Source organism: Garra rufa, chromosome 9, assembly GCF_049309525.1.
Source record: "Garra rufa chromosome 9, GarRuf1.0, whole genome shotgun sequence".
In the NCBI taxonomy this organism is placed as follows: Eukaryota; Metazoa; Chordata; class Actinopteri; order Cypriniformes; family Cyprinidae; genus Garra; species Garra rufa.
The window spans coordinates 17,075,997-17,100,008 of record NC_133369.1 but is presented as its reverse complement, the minus strand read 5'-3'; the positions used below and the strand labels follow the sequence as shown (position 1 = coordinate 17,100,008).

Here is a 24,012-nt window from a genome sequence, read left to right as displayed (position 1 = left end):
TGAACCTTTCCAACAGTGACTCTATGAATTTGAGATCCATCTTTTCACATTGAGGACAACTGAGGGACTCTTACAGAAGGTTCAAATGCTCACTGATGCTCCAGAAGGAAAAACAAAACATAAAGAGCCGGGGGTTGAAAACATTTGAACAGAATGGAGATGTGTAAATTTTTCCTATTTTGCCTAAATATCATATATCTACATTTAGTACTGCCCTTCAGAGGCTACAGAAGATAGTTACATGTTTCCCAGAAGACAAAATAAGTTAAATTTACTCTGATCTTCAAATTTAAAAAGTTTCCCTCTTATTTTGGTAAAATAATTAACATTTTGCAGATTCTGAAAGGGGGATGTAAACTTTTGACCTCAACTGTACAAACTCGCATTTATCTCACAATTCTGACTTTATAACACGAAACTGCGAGTTACTGAGAACAAATCACCTTTCTTTGTCTCCTCAAATTTGGACTTTATAACTTAGAGTTTATATCTCATTTCTCATCTCGATTTAGAATTGCGTGAAGTCAGAATTGCAAGATACTGACTTGCATTTATTGACCTTTTCTTGAAATTGCAAATTTATATCTCACAATTCTGAGGCAAAAAAGTCAGAATTGCGAGTTTGTATCATGCAATCCTGAGGAAAAAAAAGTCTAAATTGTGAAGTCGCAATTTTTATTCAGTGACGGAAACAGGCTTTCATAACTTTGTACTGCTTGACCATATTTTTTTATTGTATGAATTAATATATTTTATTTGTTGTTTGCATAATGACATTCCACTATAATGTGTTCTTTGAGGTTTGTGAAGTAGATATAAAACAAAAAGTGAAAACAGGAGAGTTGAAATGCGTACTGTTAATGAAAGTAAGTTAACCTAAAAAAAATTAGAATTGGGGCTGTGAAGCTTACAAAAATGACAGAAAGCGATGTCCAATTTATGTACAAATCATTGATTTTTTTTATTTGTTCATTAAAAGCACAATATGTACGATTTTTAAAAATAAAATATCAGAAAAAACTCTAGAATTAGGGCTGTACGATAAATCGCAGATTAATCGCATTAGATTTTGAAAGCAATATTGCACGCGAGAGAGATTTACTACTAATCACAGAACCGGCTTTACTGACGAGATGCGCGTGACAATCGAATGCAATTTATTGTGCAGCCCTAACTAGAATAGTTATGTTTTGCTGACTTGTATGCTTGCATTGCTCCCAAATGTTTCCAAGAATGTTTAGAGAAATCCAGAGAAATAAGAATTTAAGTAGTGAATTTAGGTAGATGCCAGTGACGTCAAACATCTGCGATTTCCGGTTTTATTTTGTAGAAAACATGGATACACTAAGGACGCTTTTTGTTTTGCGTTTTATTAGACAGGTAATGAACACACATTATAATTATAACAGAACTTTTATCACACTCAGATGTATCTAGTATGATAAAACAGTTCTGTTTTACCCCATGGCTTCCACGTTTTTTTCACCCTGCTTCATACTATAGTGACGTTAATAAAACTTCAGTATGTTAGCTCATCCGTGAATATGATTTCTTGCCAAGCCCCGTCGGATTGCATCGGCAGTGGGGATGAAGATGACAACTCCTATGATTCCACACTCAATCATGGCATCATCAAACTATGCCTTTGTTCCTTGTTTGTTTTGAATATGCGCTCTCTAGTGGTGAAAATTACATAATGTACCTTTAAAATTCATTAAACCAGTTCATAAAAACGGTTGTAGTCTGATTACAATGGTTAACAGCCAACTTAAGTAGAAGTTTGTGCTCAGTAAGATTTAATGTTTTTTAAAGAAGTCTTTTATGCTCATTAACACAACAACATGCTAATGGCAAACTCTACTGAACGGTTCCAAGGCAGTTAAGAAACTCTCTTAGAAAGCAGATGTCAATGTAGGCAATAAACGGTGTGGTTTTAGAAGCATTAATCTCAGCAAGCATTACCTCAGCTTGACTTCAGCACAGCAGGAACTGGTTATGACTCAGCAGTGGGTCTCAACTGTGAGTGGAAGGAAACCAGACATGGAGACGAGCGGGAAGGCGGTGGGGGCCTTTGAGTATCTGTGCAGAAATTCTTCAGCATTCTGTCTTTTTTGGTCCTCATTACTGAACCGACATGACATCATTGTGTGTGAAGTCACAGGAGTTGTACCATTTTGTCAGCTGTGATTATGAACTGAGCTGACTGTCATCTGGTGGTTATTCTTTGTTCTTCTCAGTGATATAAATCCTATATTGTTTCTTTTCGATACGAATTTTTGGTGAGGAAAAACTTTGAAAACATGGTTGAAACACAAACTGTTGCATCCATGTTTTTGTTTACTATCTTCTATGCTTTGATTAAGTGCTATTGAGCTGGTGTCAAAATGCCATGTATCTTGCTTTACAGCCGTTCTTCAGCTGTCAGCCTTTGTCTGTTTGTGGAAAAAAGCTTGAAGCCTGATGATCTTTGTACCGTTTCCCCCAGTGCAGGGTGTGAGACGCCACCGATAGTGATGACAAACAAGGAGACAAAGCGCAGCTGACATTCAGTTACTGCACAGAGGAAGCTATCAAGTCTTTACTGTTCCTCAGCCAAACAGCACGGCTAGGTTTCATGTCACAATACAGGCGTCTTTGTTCTCTCAGTGGATTCCACTCGACTTTGTATTTGTTTGCAGTGGTTTCTCCTTGCGGCAAAATGTCAATTCGCTGGAAGCGTCTGAAACTTTTTATCCATACAGCGTGTCCAATTGGAGCTCGACCTCGAACAAAAACAGGTCGAAATAGAGATGTCACAATGTTATCCAACAACAAATAATTTAAATTTTATATTATTATGTAGTATTTTAAAGGTATTTATTAAAAGTATATAATAGTAAGTAATATATGCAGTATATATTCACTGCCAATCAAAAGTTGGGGATCAGTAAGATTTAAAAAAAAAATTTAAGTATTTTCTGCTCATCAAGGCTGTGTTTTTGATTTAAAATTACAGAAAAAACAGTAATATTGTGAAATATTATTGCAATTTAAAAGTGTTTTTTTTATTTTAATATATTTTAAAATATAATTTATTCCTGTGATAAAAAGCTGAATTGTCAGCATCATTACTCCAGTCTTCAATGTCAAATGATTTATTATCAATGTTGAAAACGGCAAACAATACTTTTTTCAGGATTCTTTGATGAAAAGTTAAAAAGAATCGCATTTATTCAAAATATAAATCTTTTCAAAAAATGTCTGACTCAAAAAAAAGTCTTTGCTCTCACTTTATATATTTTGTTTGTATTGTTACAAAATATATCTATTTTTAATGAATGCTGTTCTTTTTACCTTTTTTTTTTTTTTATAATCCTGAAAAAAGTACCACAGGTTCCAGCTAAATATTAAGCAGAACAACTGTTTTCAACATTGATAATAAATCCACACATTAGAATGATTTCTGAAGGATTATTGAAGGCTGTAGTAATGATGCTGAAAATTCAGCTTTGCATCACAGGAATAAATTACGGTTTAAAAATGCATTCACATAGAAAACAGTTATTTTACATAGAAATAATATTTCACAATATTACTTTTTTTTTTTTTTTTTTTTCTGGATTTTTGATCAAATAAATGCCGCCTAAATGAGCATAAAAAACTGTTAAAAACATTAATCTAATTGTACCGCAGTGTATTTTAAATATTGTAATATTTTTATATATAAATATATAAATATATATATATATATATATATATATATATATATATATATATATATATATATATATAATATAAATTCTTAAATGTATAATTCAGGTTATTTATTAGCTGTTGAACAGGAAAACCTTTTGAAAAGTTTGGTATTTTCTAGTGCTGGGCAATGATTAGTTGCAATTAATCATGATTAATCACATCCAAAATAACATTTGTGTACATAATAAATATAACCAGCACACACACATAATTTATGTAATTATACGAATACACATACATTCATGTATATATTTAAGAAAAATGTTGTTTATATATTAAATATATTTATATATAATATAAATTATATTAATATAAACATATACATGTAAATATTTTCAAAATATATGCTGTATGTCAGTGTATTTATATATACGTAATGAATATACACAGTACACACGCCTATATTATATCAACAAAACCTTTTATTTTTGATGCGATTAATCGCGATTATTAATTGCCCAGCGCTAGTATTTTCTGTTCATGCTCTATAACACAACACTACTACAGCCATACATAGTTAGTTAGTCGTCTTTGGCCATTGCATTATGTCTCGTGGTATTTTAAGCATCTCGACTCCAGTGTTATGTTTAATATGTCGTTTCAAGTTAAAAATAGTTCAGCTTTTTACAACTCATGCATTCTGCTTCTTTGGTGAGCTGCGTTTGTGTTCTTGAATTAGTTTGCTCTGTTTGTGATCGCAAGAGTACATCTTATGTAAAAGCCCCTTAAGAATCACATCTGATATTCTCACATTCAATATGTCAACTAGTGATACAAGCCGCCGATTTGGTGTATGATTTTCCTAATAAGCTTTTTTTTTGATCATTCGAAGTGCTGATTTAAGAACTATATGTTAAATAAGTCAGAACAATCAAGGCTGTCTGGAGTGAGAGACTGTAGTTATTTGTGCATAATACAGCAATGCATAAGGGGGTGGTGTGTAGCGGCAGGGCAGTGATTGACTCTTCATGGTTTCTCCCTGCGGAGACAGACTGTTACATAATGAAACAAGCTGCTCCAGGCTGAATGCCGGCCTTATTTTCGACAACACAACTCTCTACACACCTCCTCCTCTCATCTGCTTAGCATACACCTCAAGCCTCTGGCTATGGAGTTCCATATACAAATGCACACATTTACTCATGCTTGGGAATATATTTAAAGTCGACTAGTTGGTTGGTAGGGTTACTTGAAAGTCAACTAATTTGTCATAAGGATCGGTTAATACATAAGATGTGTTAAAACAATGTAACAGAATGCAGGGGACTTTGTAAAAACAGTGTGAGACGCTCTTTGGAAGACAATTGGATTCTGTTTTGAGGTAATGTGCTGGGGCCGTATAAAATGGTTTTGAGTTCGTGCTGTTCTGCTTAAGTGCTTGATTGTTTCAGTCTGGTTAGGTAATGTAGCTGAGAGGTGCTTCAAATCACTGGGCCAATAGAGGGAAAGCCGAATTCATTATAGTGGATGAAGCAGTCAGTGCCACATCCTTTGAGAAACAGTTGAACGTCTTTCGAAAGTACTGGGATCATTCTGTGGGAAGAACTGGAGTGTGTCCAGATTTGGCTTTATTTGGTGTGTTATTGGGCTGCTATTGGCAGCTACCTCATGCAACGATTCTTACCTCAATACATTTTCGCAGGACCTGTTTTTAGATTTTAGCAGAGTGCAAGATTATAACACCTGTTTCTTACAAAATGAATAATTTCCCATATTTCTTGTTGTCTTTTTCAGTGTTGTGATGCTTTATTTTATTGGTTTATATATATTTGTAATGGTTTATTTTCTTTATTTTATATATTTTTAATTGTTTATTTTATTTTATTTCGTATATTTTTTTGTTTATTTTATTTTATTGTTGATTTAGTTTATTTTCTTATTTTATTTTGTTTATTGTATTTTGTTGGTTGTTTTATTTTTAATTTCATTTTTTTGTTTTTTATTTTATTCTTTATTTTTATTTTATTGCTTTTTTATTTTATTTTTAATTTAATTTTATTATTTTATTTTATTACTATATTGAATTTGTATTTTGTTTATTGTTATATTTTTTGTATTGTTTATTTTATGTAAATTTTGTATTGTTTATTTTGTTTCCTTTTTTATTGAATTTATTTCATTTTATTTTGTTCATTTTCTTTTTTTCATTTTATCTTGTTTAGTGTATTTTGTTTAGTATATTTTGTTGTTTATTTTTAATGTTTTATTTCATTTTGATTTGTCTTTTCATTTTTTTAAAGTTTTTCCATTTAATTTTGTTTATTGTATTTTTATTTTATTGCTTATTTTATTGTTAATTTAATTCAATTTAATTTAGTTTAATTTAATTTGTTTATTTTATATATTATTTTTATTTATTGTGTATATTTGTATTGTATTTTTTAATTGTTTATTTCATTTTTTCATTTTTTTATTTCATTTTTAATTTTATTGTTTATTTTGTTTATTGTACAGTCGTGGCTAAAAGTTTTGAGAATGACACAAATATTAGTTTTCACAAAGTTTGCTGCTAAACTGCTTTTAGATCTTTGTTTCAGTTGTTTCTGTGATGTACTGAAATATAATTACAAGCACTTCATACGTTTCAAAGGCTTTTATCGACAATTACATGACATTTATGCAAAGAGTCAGTATTTGCAGTGTTGGCCCTTCTTTTTCAGGACCTCTGCAATTCGACTGGGCATGCTCTCAATCAACTTCTGGGCCAAATCCTGACTGATAGCAACCCATTCTTTCATAATCACTTCTTGGAGTTTGTCAGAATTAGTGGGTTTTTGTTTGTCCACCCGCCTCTTGAGGATTGACCACAAGTTCTCAATGGGATTAAGATCTGAGGAGTTTCCAGACCATGGACCCACAATGTCAACGTTTTGGTCCCCGAGCCACTTAGTTATCACTTTTGCCTTATGGCACGGTGCTCCATCATGCTGGAAAATGCATTGTTCTTCACCAAACTGTTGTTGGATTGTTGGAAGAAGTTGCTGTTGGAGGGTGTTTTGGTACCATTCTTTATTCATGGCTGTGTTTTTGGGCAAAATTGTGAGTGAGCCGACTCCGTTGGATGAGAAGCAACCCCACACATGAATGGTCTCAGGATGCTTTACTGTTGGCATGACACAGGACTGATGGTAGCGCTCACCTTTTCTTCTCCGGACAAGCCTTTTTCCAGATGCCCCAAACAATCGGAAAGAGGCTTCATCGGAGAATATGACTTTGCCCCAGTCCTCAGCAGTCCATTCGCCATACTTTTTGCAGAAGATCAATCTGTCCCTGATGTTTTTTTTTTGGAGAGAAGTGGCTTCTTTGCTGCCCTTCTTGACACCAGGCCATCTTCCAAAAGTCTTGGCCTCACTGTGCGTGCAGATGCGCTCACACCTGCCTGCTGCCATTCCTGAGCAAGCTCTGCACTGGTGGCACTCCGATCCCGCAGCTGAATCCTCTTTAGGAGACGATCCTGGCGCTTGCTGGACTTTCTTGGACGCCCTGAAGCCTTCTTAACAAGAATTGAACCTCTTTCCTTGAAGTTCTTGATGATCCTATAAATTGTTGATTTAGGTGCAATCTTAGTATCCACAATATCCTTGCCTGTGAAGCCATTTTTATGCAACGCAATGATGGCTGCACGTGTTTCTTTGCAGGTCACCTTGGTTAACAATGGAAGAACAATGATTTCAAGCATCACCCTCCTTTTAACATGTCAAGTCTGCCATTCTAACCCAATCAGCCTGACATAATGATCTCCAGCCTTGTGCTCGTCAACATTCTCACCTGAGTTAACAAGACGATTACTGAAATGATCTCAGCAGGTCCTTTAATGACAGCAATGAAATGCAGTGGAAAGTTTTTTTTTTTTTTTAAGTTAATTTTCATGGCAAAGAAGTACTATGCAATTCATCTGATCACTCTTCATAACATTCTGGAGTATATGCAAATTGCTATTATAAAAACTTAAGCAGCAACTTTTCCAATTTCCAATATTTATGTAATTCTCAAAACTTTTGGCCACGACTGTATGTATTTTTATTTTATTTCATGTTATTTTATTGTTTATTTTATTTTACTTTTTTCATTTTATTTATTATATATTTTTTTTATTTATTTATTTTATTATTTTTTTTTTTTTTTACTTTTTATTATATAATTTTATTTTATTTTTATTTTAGTATTTATTTTATATTTATTTCATTTTATTTTTTATTTTATTTTCTTTTGGTTAATATTACGTGATTGTTCTTTCTTTTATTTAATTTCGGTTTATTTTCTTTTGTCTTTTCTATTTAATTTATTTTATTATTTCAGTTTCTTTTTTTATTTTATTTCATTTCTATTTTATTTTATTTTATTTTATTTATTTTATTTTGAGAATCCTAAAAAGTGAATCAAAATATTGTGTCCCACAAAACTAATCAGCAATAAAACAAATAAATAATTCGACTTTGCTATCACAGGAGTGAACTAATAGTAAAATGTATGCAAGAGCAATTCTTTTGAAACTGTACTGTTATTTCACAATAATACTGTTTTTACTACATTTTTGTAGTAAAAATAAATGCAGCCCTCATGCTTTGTAAGAGACTAAATATTACCAGCCACCAGCTAACTTTTAAAAGGCAGTCTAAATAAAAATATTAATGCAGTGCCCTGAAGGCATTGTCAGCGGTCTGTTAGTCTGTCAGATAAAATTAAGTTAAAATAAAACCACATCTGTTCAGCATGGACCCAACATACGTTTATTGATGTGCAGTTATGTTTGTTTTATCTGCCGTTGTCTGTTTTCCCGTTTCACGCTGTGGTGGACCATAGGAGGGGGTCGTTTTTGGTTCTCTTCACCTCTTACTCTCTTCCCCCCTCTCTCTCCCCTGTTTCAGGATCAGGGTGGAGTGCCGTTTCCTCCCTCTGTTTCCCAGGCCTCGCCCCCCTCTGTTTTCCAAGGCAATCTGAATCTCTCCCTTCCATTAACGCACAGCCTTTCGTTCTTTAAACACCTCACTCCCGGCACTCTAAGTGACATCTTTAGCTCCGCGGCATATCATTTGGAGCCCTGTCTTCCGGATCTGTTTCCTACTAGTTCACTTATCTCGCCTCTATTAGTGATGTCTGATCCATTAAGGGCTAATATCTTGACTCAGGCTGCTTACGCTCGAGTTTAATGCAGCTGGATGGTATCTGCGTAACACATTGGTCTGTTTTCTTACCGAACTCAGTGGATGTGCGTCATTCACTGATTGTCTTTCCGAAAGGCTCATGGATCATGGATTTGTGGATCATGGATTTGTGGTCGACTGTGGTTGTTTCCTAGCTGTCTACTGGAGCAGATCCTTTTTGTGTTTCCTTTTGTGAGACATTCTGGCTTTTACACTTCTTATGTACTCGAGGAACTGGAAGTCCTCACACTTTTGGAGTTGTGACAGTGCCTGTTCCTCAGACTCAGACAGTCTTCCATCTGAACTGTTGGATATATGGTCTTTTAGATCTTATTGTGCTTTAGGACTACAGCTTTTCCATTTGTACTCCTACTACAACATTTTCCTTCATATTCTTCTTGATTTGGAGACGCCAAACAGGAAAGGAAGTGGACGCTTTTATGGCTTGCTGCTTTCAAACAAGTTGCTATGGCAGCTGGAGTCCAGGTAGACTGATGCATCCACATACTAACATGTAGTAATGGGGGTCACCATATTAGTATTTAAATAGGCTAATTAAGAAGCAATTTGGACCTGTTTTGGAGCTTCATGAGTCTTTATGAAGTCTGTTTTGCATTCTCTGCTCTAATTTGTGGGTTGCAGGTGTTGATTGCTTATATTTACTTATTTTATGCACAGCATAGGTCTCACAGGACATCCTGTGTTTACTTGGCTTTATGTTAAAACGCCTTCCATTTTAAGTGAGAAGTATTAAGTACTATAAAGGTAGTGATCTAGCAAATATTTGAATGTGCCAAAAACTACAGTAAAGCCCTTTACAAAAGAAGGGTTACTAAATTTGACATTCTGTTGATCGATCATGATAGTTATAGGCATCTTACAACCACCTAATGAATTGATTAAAGTGACTGGTTTCTATAAAATAATTTTGGGTTTCATTATAGTTTTTTTCTTTGAGGGTTTTTGTTTCATCATATTTCACTTAAGACATTTACATATAGTCCACAAGAGAAAATAATAGTTGAATTTATAAAAATGACCCTGTTCAAAAGTTTACATATGCTTGATTGGTAATACTGTGTTGTTACCTGAATGATCCACAGCTGTTTTTGTTGTTGTTTGTTTGTTTAGTGATAGTTGTTAAGTTCCTTGTTTGTCCTCACAGTTAAACTGCTGCTGCTCTTCAGAAAAATCCTTCAGGTCCCTTTTTTTGTGTGTGTGTGTTTGAATTTGAACCCTTTTCCCCTGCTGAAAAAAAAAAAACAGGCTAGGCTTAAACCCGCCTAGGCTGGTTGGCTGGTCTTAGCTGGTTTATGCTGGTCTTCCAGGCTGGTTTTAGCTGGTGGTTTCCCAGTGGCCAAAACCCCTTTAAAACCAGTCTACCGACCAGCTATGACCAGTTAAACCCCGGCTGGTTGACCAGCTAAAACCAGCCAACCAGCCTAGGCTGGTTTTAGCTGTTTTTTCACCAGGGCCCACAGTGTGAAAGTGTGAAAAGATGGATCTCAAAATCTTAAAGAGGACAACTGTGGGCAACTATTACAGAAGGTTCAAACACTCACTAATGCTCCAGAAGAACTAAAACATTTGAATTGAATTTGAAGATCAGGGTAAATTTAACTTATTTTGTCTTTTGGGAAACATGTAAGTATCTTCTGTAACTTCTGAATGACCGTACAAATTTAAACAAAGTAAAAAACAGCTGGCAGTTTAACTGTTGAGGACACAAGCGTATGTAAACTTTTGAACAGGGTAATTTTTTATAAATTCAACTATTATTTTTTCTTGTGGACTATATGTAAACTTCTTTTTATGTGAGTCAGTACTAAATAAAAATAACATGCATTTTGTGTAATCCCTCTAATTCGGTAGAATAATTAACATTTTGCAGATTCTGCAGGGTATATGTAAACTTTTGACCTCAGCTGTATAGTTAAGTGAAAATACAGTGAAAATAGTAATATTGTGCGCTTCTTATTCTTCTCCTTCATGATCCTTCAGAAATTATTATATGCTGATTGTGTCAGTATTTCATGGCTCTTTACTAATCAAGAGAACACTTTACTGACACTTTTGATCAATCAAATGCATCCTTATCTTGAGTAGTATTCTTTTATTAAAAATTGACTTGAAATTGATTTCAGTATTTTTTAATACAGACAATGTTTTATAACTGACACAGCTATACAGGCAACAGGCTCTTTTATAGGCCAATATTTTCCAAATAGCAAAATATTGGACTTTAAAATGGATAGTTTACCTAAAAATGAAAATTCTGTCATTATTACTAAGCCTCATGTCATTCCAAATCTGTAATGTGGGGTACTTTCGTGAAGACTGACATGTTAGATAAGAAATTGTTAAATAAAGTCATTATTTTTGCTTTCTTTGCACACAAATTAGTTTCGTGGCTTCATAAAATTACGGTTGAACCACTGATGTGACATGGACTGTTTTAGCGATGTCCTTACTACCTTTTTGGGCCTTGAACATGTCAGTTGTGTTGCTGTCTATCAGGGTCAGAAAGCCCTCAGGTTTTATCAAAAATATCTTCATTTGTGTTCCAATGATGAACGAAGGTCTTACAGGTTTACCACATGAGGGTGAGTAATTAATGACTCAGTTTTCATTTTTGGGTGAACTATCCCTTTAACTTTAACTTTATGAACTATCCCCATCAGTGTATAAAAGAGAGTAGGGCCAGCCCCATCAAATGGAAAGTTCAAAGCCACCTTCAGCACCCACTTGAATGGTCCAAAGATGTGAGATTGTGAGTCACTTGGCAGTGCTGGACCTGAGAGGAATGTGAGTGTGTAACATGGGGAAGCAGTGGCCTCTGGCCAGCTCACCATGCTGAGATGCGATTGAGGTCCGCAATGGGGATCCGCTCGTCTTCTCACGAGAGCCGCCAGAAAACACTGGGTTGGGGTCTAAAACAATAGTGACTCTAAGCAGGCTCAGCAGTTTAGTATGTTTTGATATTGAGGTTGGAGAAGGGTTGTGGTATCAAGTATTTTGTGCATGAGGGCGTCTTTGGATCCAAGTCAGTGCACAGTACGCAGCTGCATAAATGGGACAGTATGTTTGTCGTGTTTGTATGATGGCACTGTATTATAATTCATCCTGATGTGGCACGCTATAGATAATGCTTAAGTAAACACTCAGAGTTTGAGTTACGTAAACTATCTGACACGCGGCTTTTTGGAGCTATTGATATGCCCTGTGTTTTGACGGGTCAGTAAGAGGACTAATTCTCTGTCTCTTCTCCAGATGATGAAGGTGATCACCAGCACAGCACCACGGGGAGCGAAGGGGGCACGGCAGGGGACGGCACCCCTCCTCCCAAGCGCAAGGGCAAGTTCTCTACCCTGGGTAAAATCTTCAAACCCTGGAAGTGGAGGAAGAAGAAAAGCAGTGAGAAGTTTAAGGAAACTTCAGAAGGTCCTTTGTTCTTTTCTCTTCATGTTTGTGTTGGAAAAATAGCTTTCCTTTCCCTGACTTTTTTTTTTTTTCATAAATCACACCCGAATGTTTGTAAATGTTTTCTTTCCTTTGCTGATATGAATGATGTTTTCTCAGATGTTTTGAACAATGAGATGATATCAAAGTACTTTTGCCCAGTGGTTGTCAAGTGGTTTTACTTAGGGACTTGACCCAATACAGTACTTAACACAGTTGTCTTTATATTGCTTTGTTATTGTTATCTAGCAATTCAAATTATATTATTCAGATTCAAAATTAACCTGAATCCATAAACTCTGAATGTGTTTATTATCCAAGGCCTTTCAAAACCATATCCATATAACCGATACCCATATATCATTGTGAGTTTATCTTTTATATATAGTGTGTTTTTGTTCTCTCCACAGTTCTGGAAAGAAAGATGTCGATGAGGAGGCCAAGACAGGAACTGATCGAGCAGGGAGTACTCAAGGAGCTTCCTGACAATGGTAGGAGAGAGGTCATGCTTTCTTAACCATATTTTGTACCAAGACGTTTGTACCCTGAAGCGAAACCTGGCAAAACTTTTGTTTGGGGATGTGTTCATTTTCTAAAAACAAAATGAACATGGATGTTTATTCAACTTTGGGCACTTTTCTCCCAGGGGTTGATTTTTATTAATAAAACATTTTAATAAATTGTATTAATTAACTGATTTGTCGCTTTTATAATGCTTTTCATGTTCTTTGTTTTTTCTACACACCCAGAACCTTTAAAAATGTTAACTATTGCAACTATTAAAAACTAGTATGATTGAAACAGAGTGTAAAATAATCATAAAGCAATTTTGTATTTATTGAATTATGTCAATTTTACACATGCCTGTTGTTTCCAACAAAACCAATAATGTTTCCCATTATATTTTTGGTCAAATAATGCAATTACATACAGTGGTGATCATAATGACTAGAATACTAGTATTTTCACTAGCTAAGAAATGGTTTTAAGTCAGTTATTTCTATTTTTTATTTTGCTGTAGCGTGTAGGGAAACATCCAAACGTTCATTTTGTCATTAATTGCAAAAATCCAGTGAGATTTTTGTTTGCACAAGGAGTCTGACAACAGCCAGTGCTCCACACAGAGATCTGATCTCATCATTACCCAGTCTGTCTGGAATGACATGAAGAAACAGAACAAACTGAGACAGACTAAATCCAGAAGAACTGTGACAACGTCTTCAACATGCCTCAAGAAACCTACCTGCAAAGCTACAGTACTGTTAAAAGTTTTAGGCTGTAAAATGAGGATGCTGTAAAAAATAATGTCATGAATAGATTTTCTTTGCCAATTAACTTCTATTAACTAAATTAAAACAACCTAGGTGCACTTGTGTATAGTTTTCTAGGTACCTTTGCAGGCATCTTGGAGAAGTTGCCACAGTTCTTCTGGATTGAGTCTGTCTCAGTTTGATCTGTTTCTTCATGTCATTCCAGACAGACTGGATGATGATGAGATCAGACCTCTGTGTGGAGCACTGGCTGTTGTCCGACAAAAAATCACACTGAATTATTACAATTAATGGCAAAATGAATATTTGGAAATGTAAACTGATATTTCCTTCTGACACACTATAGCAAAAGACAGAAATAACTGACTTAAAATCATTTTTTAGCTAGTAAAAGTACTAGTGTTCTTATGATTTTGGCCACCACTGTATTATCTAAAATAATTTTTTTATTTTATCCACTTATGTCTGTTTTGGATACATAAAATGCTGGCTACAGTAAGAAATTAGCAAGGAAAATAAAATAAATTGGTTCTGGAAAATAATTAAAATGACAAATATTCTCCTGTGAGAAATGTAAATGACTAACTGTTGGACACTTGTTAGATATTAAGTACATTAGTGATAATATAAACATTGTGTTTTAAGAGTCTTTGCGTGTGTCAGTCAGGCAGGGGGTTTACTCTTTTAATTTTTGATTGAGCTCACTGTATTTCTTACATTCCTGTCATTGTGGTCTGAGGATACTAGACATACCAACAGAAAAAAAAACCTGAGGCCTCAGAAGGAAAATAAACACTGGGAATGATTTCCCCCTCATTTACAGATGTTTGGCATACATTACTGCCGAATCACATTTCTGTGCCTCAAAGCTATTTTGATACATGTGCTATACATTAATTTCAGTGCATCATCTCTGTTCCCAGCAGAGAACGACAGACAGCTCAGTGAGGTTGTATATCATCTCAGTCCTTGATAATGTGGTAGCAGTCAGGGGAGCTGAGACAAATTCGGCAGTTTTCGAGGCAGATGAGTGGAAATTTAAATTTGATCGCTTTTTTTGACTCTTCATATTTTGGGAAGGATATGACATGCAGTTTTTCTTAAGACAAGAAAGTGGAGCAAATTGTGCCCTGCAGCAAAAAGCTTTGAAAGTCATGCGCTGTGAACCGGCTGCTTTAGAGGCCTATTTATTTGAGAGCTGCTCGTGTAACCTCTGAGAGATGTGTGAGGAGACGCAACCTGTACTTCAGAACTAATCAGAGCTACAGACTCGTGTCGAACTTCAGAAGCAAACCACGTTAGTCTCTAACCCGATTTGAAAGGATTTCACAAACCCGGTAGAAATAAAAATGCAAATCCTTTTGGATTTTTGCAGGGCTGTTGCTTCTGGAGAAACATAAATATTTGTTCAATGAATATAGTGCTTCGAGGTGAAACGTGTCATTTTTGTCTGTGCGTGTTCTGTGTTCTTTTGTGTATATTCACAATACATTTCAATTTATGCCTGTGAAAAAAAAAATAGTTGAAAACGTAAAAAATAAGGCAATTTGATGCAAGACTTTTGAGTTCTCTCAACAATAGTTTTTTAGTTCTTTTAAGAAAGATTCTTTTTTAAAGTAAAGATACTTTTTTTTGTAGACAACATTGTCTTTGTTTGCAAAACATCATACAAGACTAGGATATAAGTGGTTGAACAAATATAGTAATCAAATATGAATCTCATCAAGTTAATTTAAGCATTTTAATGTTTTTAACATTTATTTCAAAATAACAACTCAAAGCAGTTAACAATTTTAAACAATATATTTTATTTGTGAACTTATGTAAAGCTTTTCTTAAATAGAAAACCTTAAATCTTTTAATAGTTAACTGTTAACTTTTTTTGGATGTTTTATTTTTGGATCATCAGTCATCAAAGCTTGGTAAATACTAGTCACAGACAGAGATTTACTTTAAATTTCACAAAGCTGATTACTCACTAAAATCCCAAATGTCAAAAAACCCTTGTTTTCATGCAATTTTAAGACTTACTTTGATGTAAAAATGTGGTTATATCGAAGTTTGTGAGTTGTTTACTTTATTTTTTTTATTAGTCTTCCCATTAACGCCATTATATATTTCTGACATGACAACTCTCGGAAAAGTTTAGCATGGTAATGGATATGATAATGTTAATATATGGTCTTGGCGGAATAGATCTGCTATGATGCTGCTCAATTGCTGCTGCTGTTGGTTATTGCTGTAGTTGTACATTATTGCGGCTGCAAGCAAGTACAGAACTTGTTACTGCCAAAGCATATGGTGATACGGTGCTATGAGTATTTAGGACATGCTGCTGCTGCACAAATAGCATAAAATAACCTGTAGCAGATCTATACAGGTGGAGCTGGGGAAGGTGGAGGATTTCAGAGGAACTCTGATAGCGTGCTGCGAAATGTCCAAGTGAATCCTACCAGCCATTTAAGGCTAAAAGCTCATTGGTTGCATACGCACCATGAACCAATCAGCTTGTACCAAGTTGTTTATGGGCTCAGGGGAGGGGAAAGAGATGCAGACTCCCGCTGTAACTTTACCTGCTGGTGGCACAGTTGGACAATGTTTCTTTAGAAAAACGATTGAGTTATTAATAGGTTATATTTTATAATATTGGTGTTTTTATGGGAAACTGCCCTTATACGTATGTGTGTGTGTGTGTGTGTGTGTGTGTGTGTGTGTGTGTGTGTGTGTGTGTGTGTGTGTGTGTGTGTGTGTGTGTGTGTGTGTATATACACACATGAAAAGTTAAACAAATACATTTAAAAATGTAACAATTAAATATATAATTTTCCCCCCTTTATTTTCAGAATCAGGTGAGGCCCATGGCCACAAGCCACCTTATGTGAAGAATGGTCACACACTGCCTATAGGAGTTGGTGGAGGTCTGGGGCTAGAGCAGATTCACTCGCCCTCTGAATCCGAATTTAGAGTCAACCCTGTCTGGCTGCCACAGCCCGATGACCGCAGAGGTCGTGCCCCTTCTGACGGGGATCATCGCGGAGCGTTGGGCCCCCGGGCCTCCAATCAGGATGATGGCAGGAGAGGCGGTTGGTCAGTTGGGACAGAGGACTGGAAATCTAATCTGGCCTGGCAGGGGGAAGATATCCGACATGGAGGAAGACTACATCCTGAAATGGACAAGAGGCCTGGGCTAATGAAAGCCCCCTCTGAGGATGGCCGCAGAACTCGCCCAGAATCGGACTGGAAGCCGACGCTTCCTCGCCACTCGTCTGTCGAAGAGGGAAGGGGAAGACGAGGTTTGTAGGACCAATTAAAATCATTTTTCTCTAGTTCCCTTTGTACCTTCCTCTTCTTTGTTCTCCACACTTCCGCCATCACTTCCTCACCTTCTGTTGGGCCAACTGGAGTGAGACGAGTGTCTGCGTTCCCATGGGTTCTGCTCCAGCTAAGGTTCTTATTTAGGAACTGAGCACAGCTAAGCTGAATTCTCCTGTTCTTTCCTAATTAATAAATGACAGCCACCTCAATCCTCATCAAAGTGAACATTATTATTTAGTCCTTTGGAGACAGATTTGTCACTCCACTAGGACTGATGATACAGTTTTCATTTAAATGATTCAGTCACTGTTCAAATGTTGCTCTATGTTTGGAGCAATGTAACTTTTCTATTTAGTTTATATTTTAAGGGGAGACATTGCAGACAAAAACAGTCTTTCATGCACCTGTCAGGTTTGTCAGCTTTTGGTTTTTCATAGTGTTTTCAGACTAGTTGAAAGAAAACATCCAAAAGACACTGTTAAGTGTTTCTTTTATAGCACTTTATCTATTTATGTCAATATATTTCAATTACAATACATATTTTTAAAGGCTGTTTTCTCAAAATTAGTTTTTTCTCCTACACTGAGCCATAAATCTCCACTTAAGTAGCACTTACACACACCAAACTTTAAATAATGCCTCAATTGCATATTTAAACCTAATGTTTTAGAAAACTTATAATACAGTTTTCAATGAAAGATTGAAAAAAAAAAACAATTGTTCAAAAAATTAGACAAATACAGTAAAAATCTATTTAAAATAACCTTTACATAGATTTTTTTTCTTTAAAAAAATGTTGTTTTTCATATTAGTTTTTTTATAATGTATATAATATAATAAAATAGCAATATTTATGTACATATATTTTAATATAAAATGTTAATATATTTTGAACATTTAAATATATTGTTTTAATGATGATTTGACACTGTTGCATTAAAAATATTGTTTATATACTATTATGCTATTTATTTTTAGCTTTTATTTTATTTCATTTAAAATTCATGTATTTTTTATTTTATTTTTAATTTCATTTTTTATGTAAGTGATTTTCCGTTCTTTTATCTTTTTTCAAGTTTTTGTTTTTAAATATTTCAGTTTTAGTTAGTTGTCAAGTCAACATTACCCATTTTCAGGGTTTTTAAATATCCAACTTTATTTCAACAAACTAAAACTCTTATACTATTTTTAATAGACTAAGCTTTATTAATTTATTAATGAAGCAGTTTTACTGTGAAATATTAAACCTAACACTAATTTCAGATCAGTTATTATGAGGTGCAAACTAAACATAACACAAATTAAACATTAAAAATCTTTTTTTTTTTTTTTTCGAATAACTGAATATTATGTATTCCCTTACAGAGTCTGACAGCAATCAATACGTTTCTAACTCTGAGATTTTGAGAGACACACTGCGAGAGCCTCTGCCCCCCAAGCAGTCCATCATGCCGCCGAAATGGCTGATGGCTTCCACCCCAGAATCTGGTGCTGAAAGCTTGCCCCGCACCCCTGTCCACAACCCCGCAGCTGCTTTTTCTTCTTCCTCAGCCTCCTCCAACTCCTCCTCCTCGTCAGCTGTCAGCACGACTGGAAAACCACTACGAAACGTATCCTCGGCTGGCGCCAACACACAGGCCTCCAGCATTACTCCCCTTACCACCTCTTCAGCACCATCCTCTATGGGCAATGTCCCAGCCCAGCCCATCAAACAGCCCCCTCTCCCTCCACCCAAGCCAATCAACAGAAGCAACAACCCCGCCATGATGGGTGAGTGGTCACAAATATGTCATAACATGACCCCTATAAAAGTCGGGGGAAATTACTAGTCAGTTTATTTGCTTCCTCATGCTAGCTCACTGAGAAAATAGTTCTCCATTAAACGTAAAAGCATGGGTGTAGATTTGGGTATGGATGGTAAGGCCAGTTCTCTACAAACATACTGTGCTACAAATCACCACAGATGACCTTTAAGCAATAAAATGTATGATTTATGATATACTTAGATATCTGATGTTTATTTATATGTTTATGACGCAAATATATTTTTTATACATTTACACTACCAGGCAAAAGTTTTTGAACAGTAAGATTTTAGTTTTTTTTTTAAGTCTCTTTTGCTCACCAAGCCTGCATTTGTTTGATCTAAAACTATTTAAAGTAACAGTTTTCTGTTGAATATATTTTAAAGTGTAATTTATTCCTGTGATTTCAAAGCTGATTTTTTAGCATCATTACTCCAGTCACATGATCCTTCAGAAATCCTTCTAATATTCTGATTTGCTGCTCAAAAACATTTGTTGTTGTTGTTGTTGTTATGTTGAAAACGGCTGAGTAGAATGTTTCCGGTTTCTTTGATGAATAGAAAATGCTTTATCTGAAATAAATAAATGAAATAAATGTCTTTATAAGCACTTTTGAGCAATTTAAAGCATCCTATTTTTGTTTTTTCCTTACAAAAAATACCAACTCCAAGCTTTTGAATGGTATAGTGTATAATGTTACAAAAGCTGAAAAATGTACTCAACTGTTACAAATGTGGAAAATATATATATTTTTAATTCTTGAACAGCAAATCAGCATATTAGAAAGATTTCTGGACATAATGTTTCTGGACATAAAGATTTCATGTGACAGTGAAGGCTGGAGTAATGATGCTGAAAATTCACAGAAATAAATTGCATTTTAAAATATATTCAAATAGAACAAAAATTTAACAATCTTACTGTTTTTGCTGTACTTTGGAGCAAATAAATGCAGGCTCAAAAAACATTGACACTACCAGTCAAAAGTTTTTGAACAGTAAGATGTTTAGTGTATAAAAGATAATATATATAAGATTTTACTAAAAAGGAACAACTGATCAGAAGCAGAAACATTTGGTTGGTATTTTACATAGAGGTAAAGGTGCTGTGCAATTGTTTTAGTCAAACTTGTAATGGTGCGAATGAGGAAATGAGTAAAATGCTCAGTGAGGGAAGTCAAACCAGCTTAGAATTAAAATGGGAATTTCATTAATATTCAGATACTTTCGCACTTCAGTTTTACAGCTGTCAGATCCTCTGACAACTCGCATATATAGTATGAGATCCTTTATTACATAAAGATTGCAGTATTAATAATTTCTGTCTGGGTTTGTAACCGTATTAGTGTAGTTTGAGAGATCCTAACTAATATTCAAAGCATATCTACTCACAGGCACACTCTACAGACTCTCATAAACAGACCACATTGATGTTTATATGTTTGAGGATTTTTGCCAAGACTTCGGTCTATTTTTAATTTAATATATTTTCTAAGCATGTGTGACATACAGTGGTGCCAAAAAAGAAACATGATTTGTAGTGTTAATTGCATTAAATCCATGTACATGTGTGCCATGTCATAAGAACTCAGCTATGTTTTTAATAATTTCTGCTGTTCTGCTTGCTGAGCCCATTTTTGGAATTCTGACCCTTAAGCTGATCAACTTGATAATAGTATTTGATTGCAAGATATACCGAGTTATTACTAAAGACAATGTTTCATTTATGCTGTAATCTTGGATTTGTCATTTGTCCCTGATTATTGAAAAAAACAATAGGCATGTTTGTTCCAATTTAATAGGAACTCTTTTTTGGTTGAATTTGTCCATTAAATGTGTTTGTTAAATCATATGAGAAGTTCTCCTCACATGGCTCTGATATATCTGATGTTGAATATGATTTTGTCAGTGTAAAATATTGGCAAAACCATATGTTGAATGTGCTCTATAAATTTAGGAATGGTATATTTAAGCAGTATAGCACAACAGTCCTGCTAAACTGAAAATCAGCACGGCTGTGATTTGTCCGTGGGCATAGAGTAAATATATTATTTTGTATTTTTATTTAAGCCCAAAAGCATCAAGTTTTTCATGGTTTGAAATGTCTAAACATTGTGTCTCACACATTAAATCTCCACACTGCCTCCTGCTGTCCAGTTGGAAAGCAGTCAATGGGCATGTCAGTCAGTGCTTCTGAAAAGCCAGAGCTGTACATCTCACTTGTGTATTGTTTTACTGCTTATAAACAATGTGCTGAGTCACAGTACGCTGGAACCGTCCAGATATTTGTTGAACCGCAGCCACCAGACTGAAGCTCTGCTGCATTATAAAAGTAGATATTGTACACGAGTCTTGCTGACACATTTGTTAGTAGCTATAAGATGGTTGGTTGCATTTTTGTTGGTTTCATGGCAGTTGTTAGCTAGCTCAACCTTATATGTTGCCGATAGTGGTGCTGTTGACGTATTTGGATCATATCTATGGCTTTAGCTGGTTGTTTATCTCATATTTGTGTGTAAAGTCAATGTGAATTGCCATTTGCAACCCATTTTACTTTCATAATGTCATGTATTTCCATTTTTTCAACAAGAAAAATTTCAAATGAGGAAAAAAACAAACAAAATTGGTTCGATTTTAAAACTTGACAAATTTTGTTAAATGCCTAAAAGGTTGATGCATGTCTAAAACAAATATCTGTCTATTTGGCTGTTGGTTAAAGGGACAGTTCACCCAAAAAATTTCTCACCCTTGTGTTGTTCCAAAGCCGTAAGAGCTTTGTTCATCTTTAGAACACAAATTAAGATACTTTAAATAAAATCAGAGAGCTTTCTGACCCTGCATTGACACCGACGCAACTACCACGTTCAAGGCCCAGAAAGATAGTGACATTGATGAAATAGTCCATGTGACATCAGTGGTTCAACCGTAATGTTATGAAGTTACGAGAATACTTTTTGTGCCCAAAGAAAGCAAAAATAATGGCTTTATTCAACAATTTCTTCTCTTCCGTCTTCAGCTTCAAAAAACTATGGTTGAACCATGGTTGAACTATTTTGCAACCTGATCTTGTGACAAAAGCGTATATGTGGGAACTTTATTGCAAGATGCAAAATTCGTACCGCCATGTACATTTCATTACATATTTGAAGTGAAATGTTCACTTAGTGTTGCTAAAAGAATGTTTCTGGAACAGAAAATGGAACAGAAAAGTACGTTTTATTAACGTTGGATTTGTGTCACCGCAGTTTTGACTTGAAATGTCCGTTGAGTGTCAAACAAACTAAAACTGAAAGCGCAATATGGTTGAATCCCTTTATCAAGTCTGCTTTCACTGCTCATTTCAAAGCGAAGCGCGCACTTCGCTCAGGCGATAAGCTAATGATCCTGTGTTTTCCGCGCCTCAGAACGTCTCCGTTCACAGTAAATGAATGCAGTGAACTTGTTTATTGCATGTACTGTGCATGTGGAAACACAACGGCTACCAGTTATGCTTTATTTTTACAGCATTTCACTAGAGTTGTAGTAAGATGTGTTTTTGGAAGCCAGTTTTCACTCAAGCTGGAGTTTTCCTTCAAAATAAAAGCTCTACTGCCGTTTCCATCAAAAGCTTAAAGGAACACTCCACTTTTTTTGGAAATAGGCTCATTCTCCAACCCCCCTCGAGTTAATAAGTTGAGTTTTACCGTTTTGAAATCCATTCAGCCCTTCTTCTGTTCTGGCGAAATCACTTTTAGCATAGCTTAGCATAGATCATTGAATCCTACTAGACCAATAGCATCGCGTTCAAAAATGACCAACGAGTTTCGATATTTGTCCTATTTAAAACTTGACTCTTCTGTAGTTATATCGTGTACTAAGACCGGTGGAAATGCAAAGCTTCAATTTTCTAGGCTGATAAGATTAGGAACTACACTCCCATTCCGGCGTAATAGTCAAGAAGTTTGCTGCCGTAATATGGCCGAAGCAGGAGCAGTAATACCACGATAGTCAAGTTTTAAATAATAAATATCGAATATACAAATATTGAAACACGTTGGTCATTTTGGAACGTGATGCTATTGGTCTAATAGGATTCAATGATTCAGTGTCTCTCATCTTACAGTTTTTTTTATCACGAATATTTTTTTTTTTTCACGGGATTCGTACCCAAGGATTCTGCATTCTAAGTCCAATTTGGTGCCGGATGAGCTACCGAGCAAGTTTATGTCTGGAAAGCAAAACATATGAAGCTGTAGTCAAAACTGTGCACGAAAACGATCACAAGTGCTTGCTGTTTAAACCGCCTCTAGTGTTCATTTCTGTTGGAAACTGCAGTACATATTGGTACGTATTTCGTGTATTGCGAAAAAGTTCCCACAGGTATGTTTTCATCATGAGATCAAGTACCTTCCTGGGCCTTGAATGTGGTAGTTGTGTTGCTGTCTATGCAGGGTCTGAAAGCTTTCAGATTTCATCAAAAATATTTAAATTTGTGTTCTGAAGATAAATGAAGGTCTTACGGGTTTGGAACGACATGAGGGTGAGTAGTTAATGACAGATTTTTTTTTATTTTTGGGTGAACTATCCCTGTAACAAGTGGATACACATTTGGCCAAAGTGAAAGTTGTTTTATGTAATATTTAGATTAGATATCAGGAACTCATATTTTATTTAGAGTAACCTGCGCTGATGAATGATTCACAATAAGTCAAAGAATGTGCATTAGGAAAATAAATGGGGTCGATTTTGATTTCACATTGACTTTAAAAACCTTGTGTGTGGTTTCACCGTCATGCACACTGGCGTGATGTTGACAGTCATTTAGAAGAATAAGTCGTCCCTGCTTTGTAAAGATATGTGTTGTTTGACGCCCGGGGACTGTGTGTTTTTGTCCCCCGCCAGCCTCCACCCTACATGGGGGTGACGGCAGCGATTTCCCCCTCTACTGGTCCTGTTGGAAGCGTGAGGGTGACCATGACGTCTACCTGTCCCTGCCTGTCTACCTCTGCCGGCGGGCAGGAGGCATGCGTACAGGTAAACGTCGAGGCCGGGCCTATCGCCAAAGCTGCGTCCTTCATCTGCTCCCGTGTGCGCTAGCCTCATCTTTCTCAACCTCAGCAAAGCATGCCTTTAGCGCACCACCTGAGCGTGGAACTAACGCGCCTCCTTTGCTGCTTCTCTTCTAAGCTTTCTCTCTCACTCACATTCTCAAGTGCATGTTTCGGGCATTAAAGCTGTCACAAGCGTGCAGCACGTTGGCACATTAATAACAGGTGTTTAAAAACGGCTAGAAGGCCCCCTGTGG

The 24,012-nt window shown here is 35.6% G+C and overlaps 1 protein-coding gene across 6 annotated transcripts in view; it reads left to right on the top strand.

Moving 5' to 3' along the window:
• The window catches only part of phactr4b (phosphatase and actin regulator 4b), a 57,485-nt gene that overhangs the window by 24,456 nt on the left and 9,017 nt on the right, over window positions 1-24,012 (top strand). For 4 of the 6 annotated variants that reach the window (XM_073846836.1, XM_073846835.1, XM_073846837.1 and 1 more), the window contains 5 exons: window positions 12,150-12,320; window positions 12,749-12,829; window positions 16,453-16,902; window positions 18,290-18,694; window positions 23,610-23,741. In XM_073846836.1, the coding sequence (XP_073702937.1) occupies window positions 12,150-12,320; window positions 12,749-12,829; window positions 16,453-16,902; window positions 18,290-18,694; window positions 23,610-23,741 (1,239 nt within the window). Of the gene's footprint in view, window positions 1-8,734; window positions 9,366-12,149; window positions 12,321-12,748; window positions 12,830-16,452; window positions 16,903-18,289; window positions 18,695-23,609; window positions 23,742-24,012 lie in introns of those variants that run through there. The other 2 variants (XM_073846834.1, XM_073846838.1) reach the window with 2 other exon arrangements.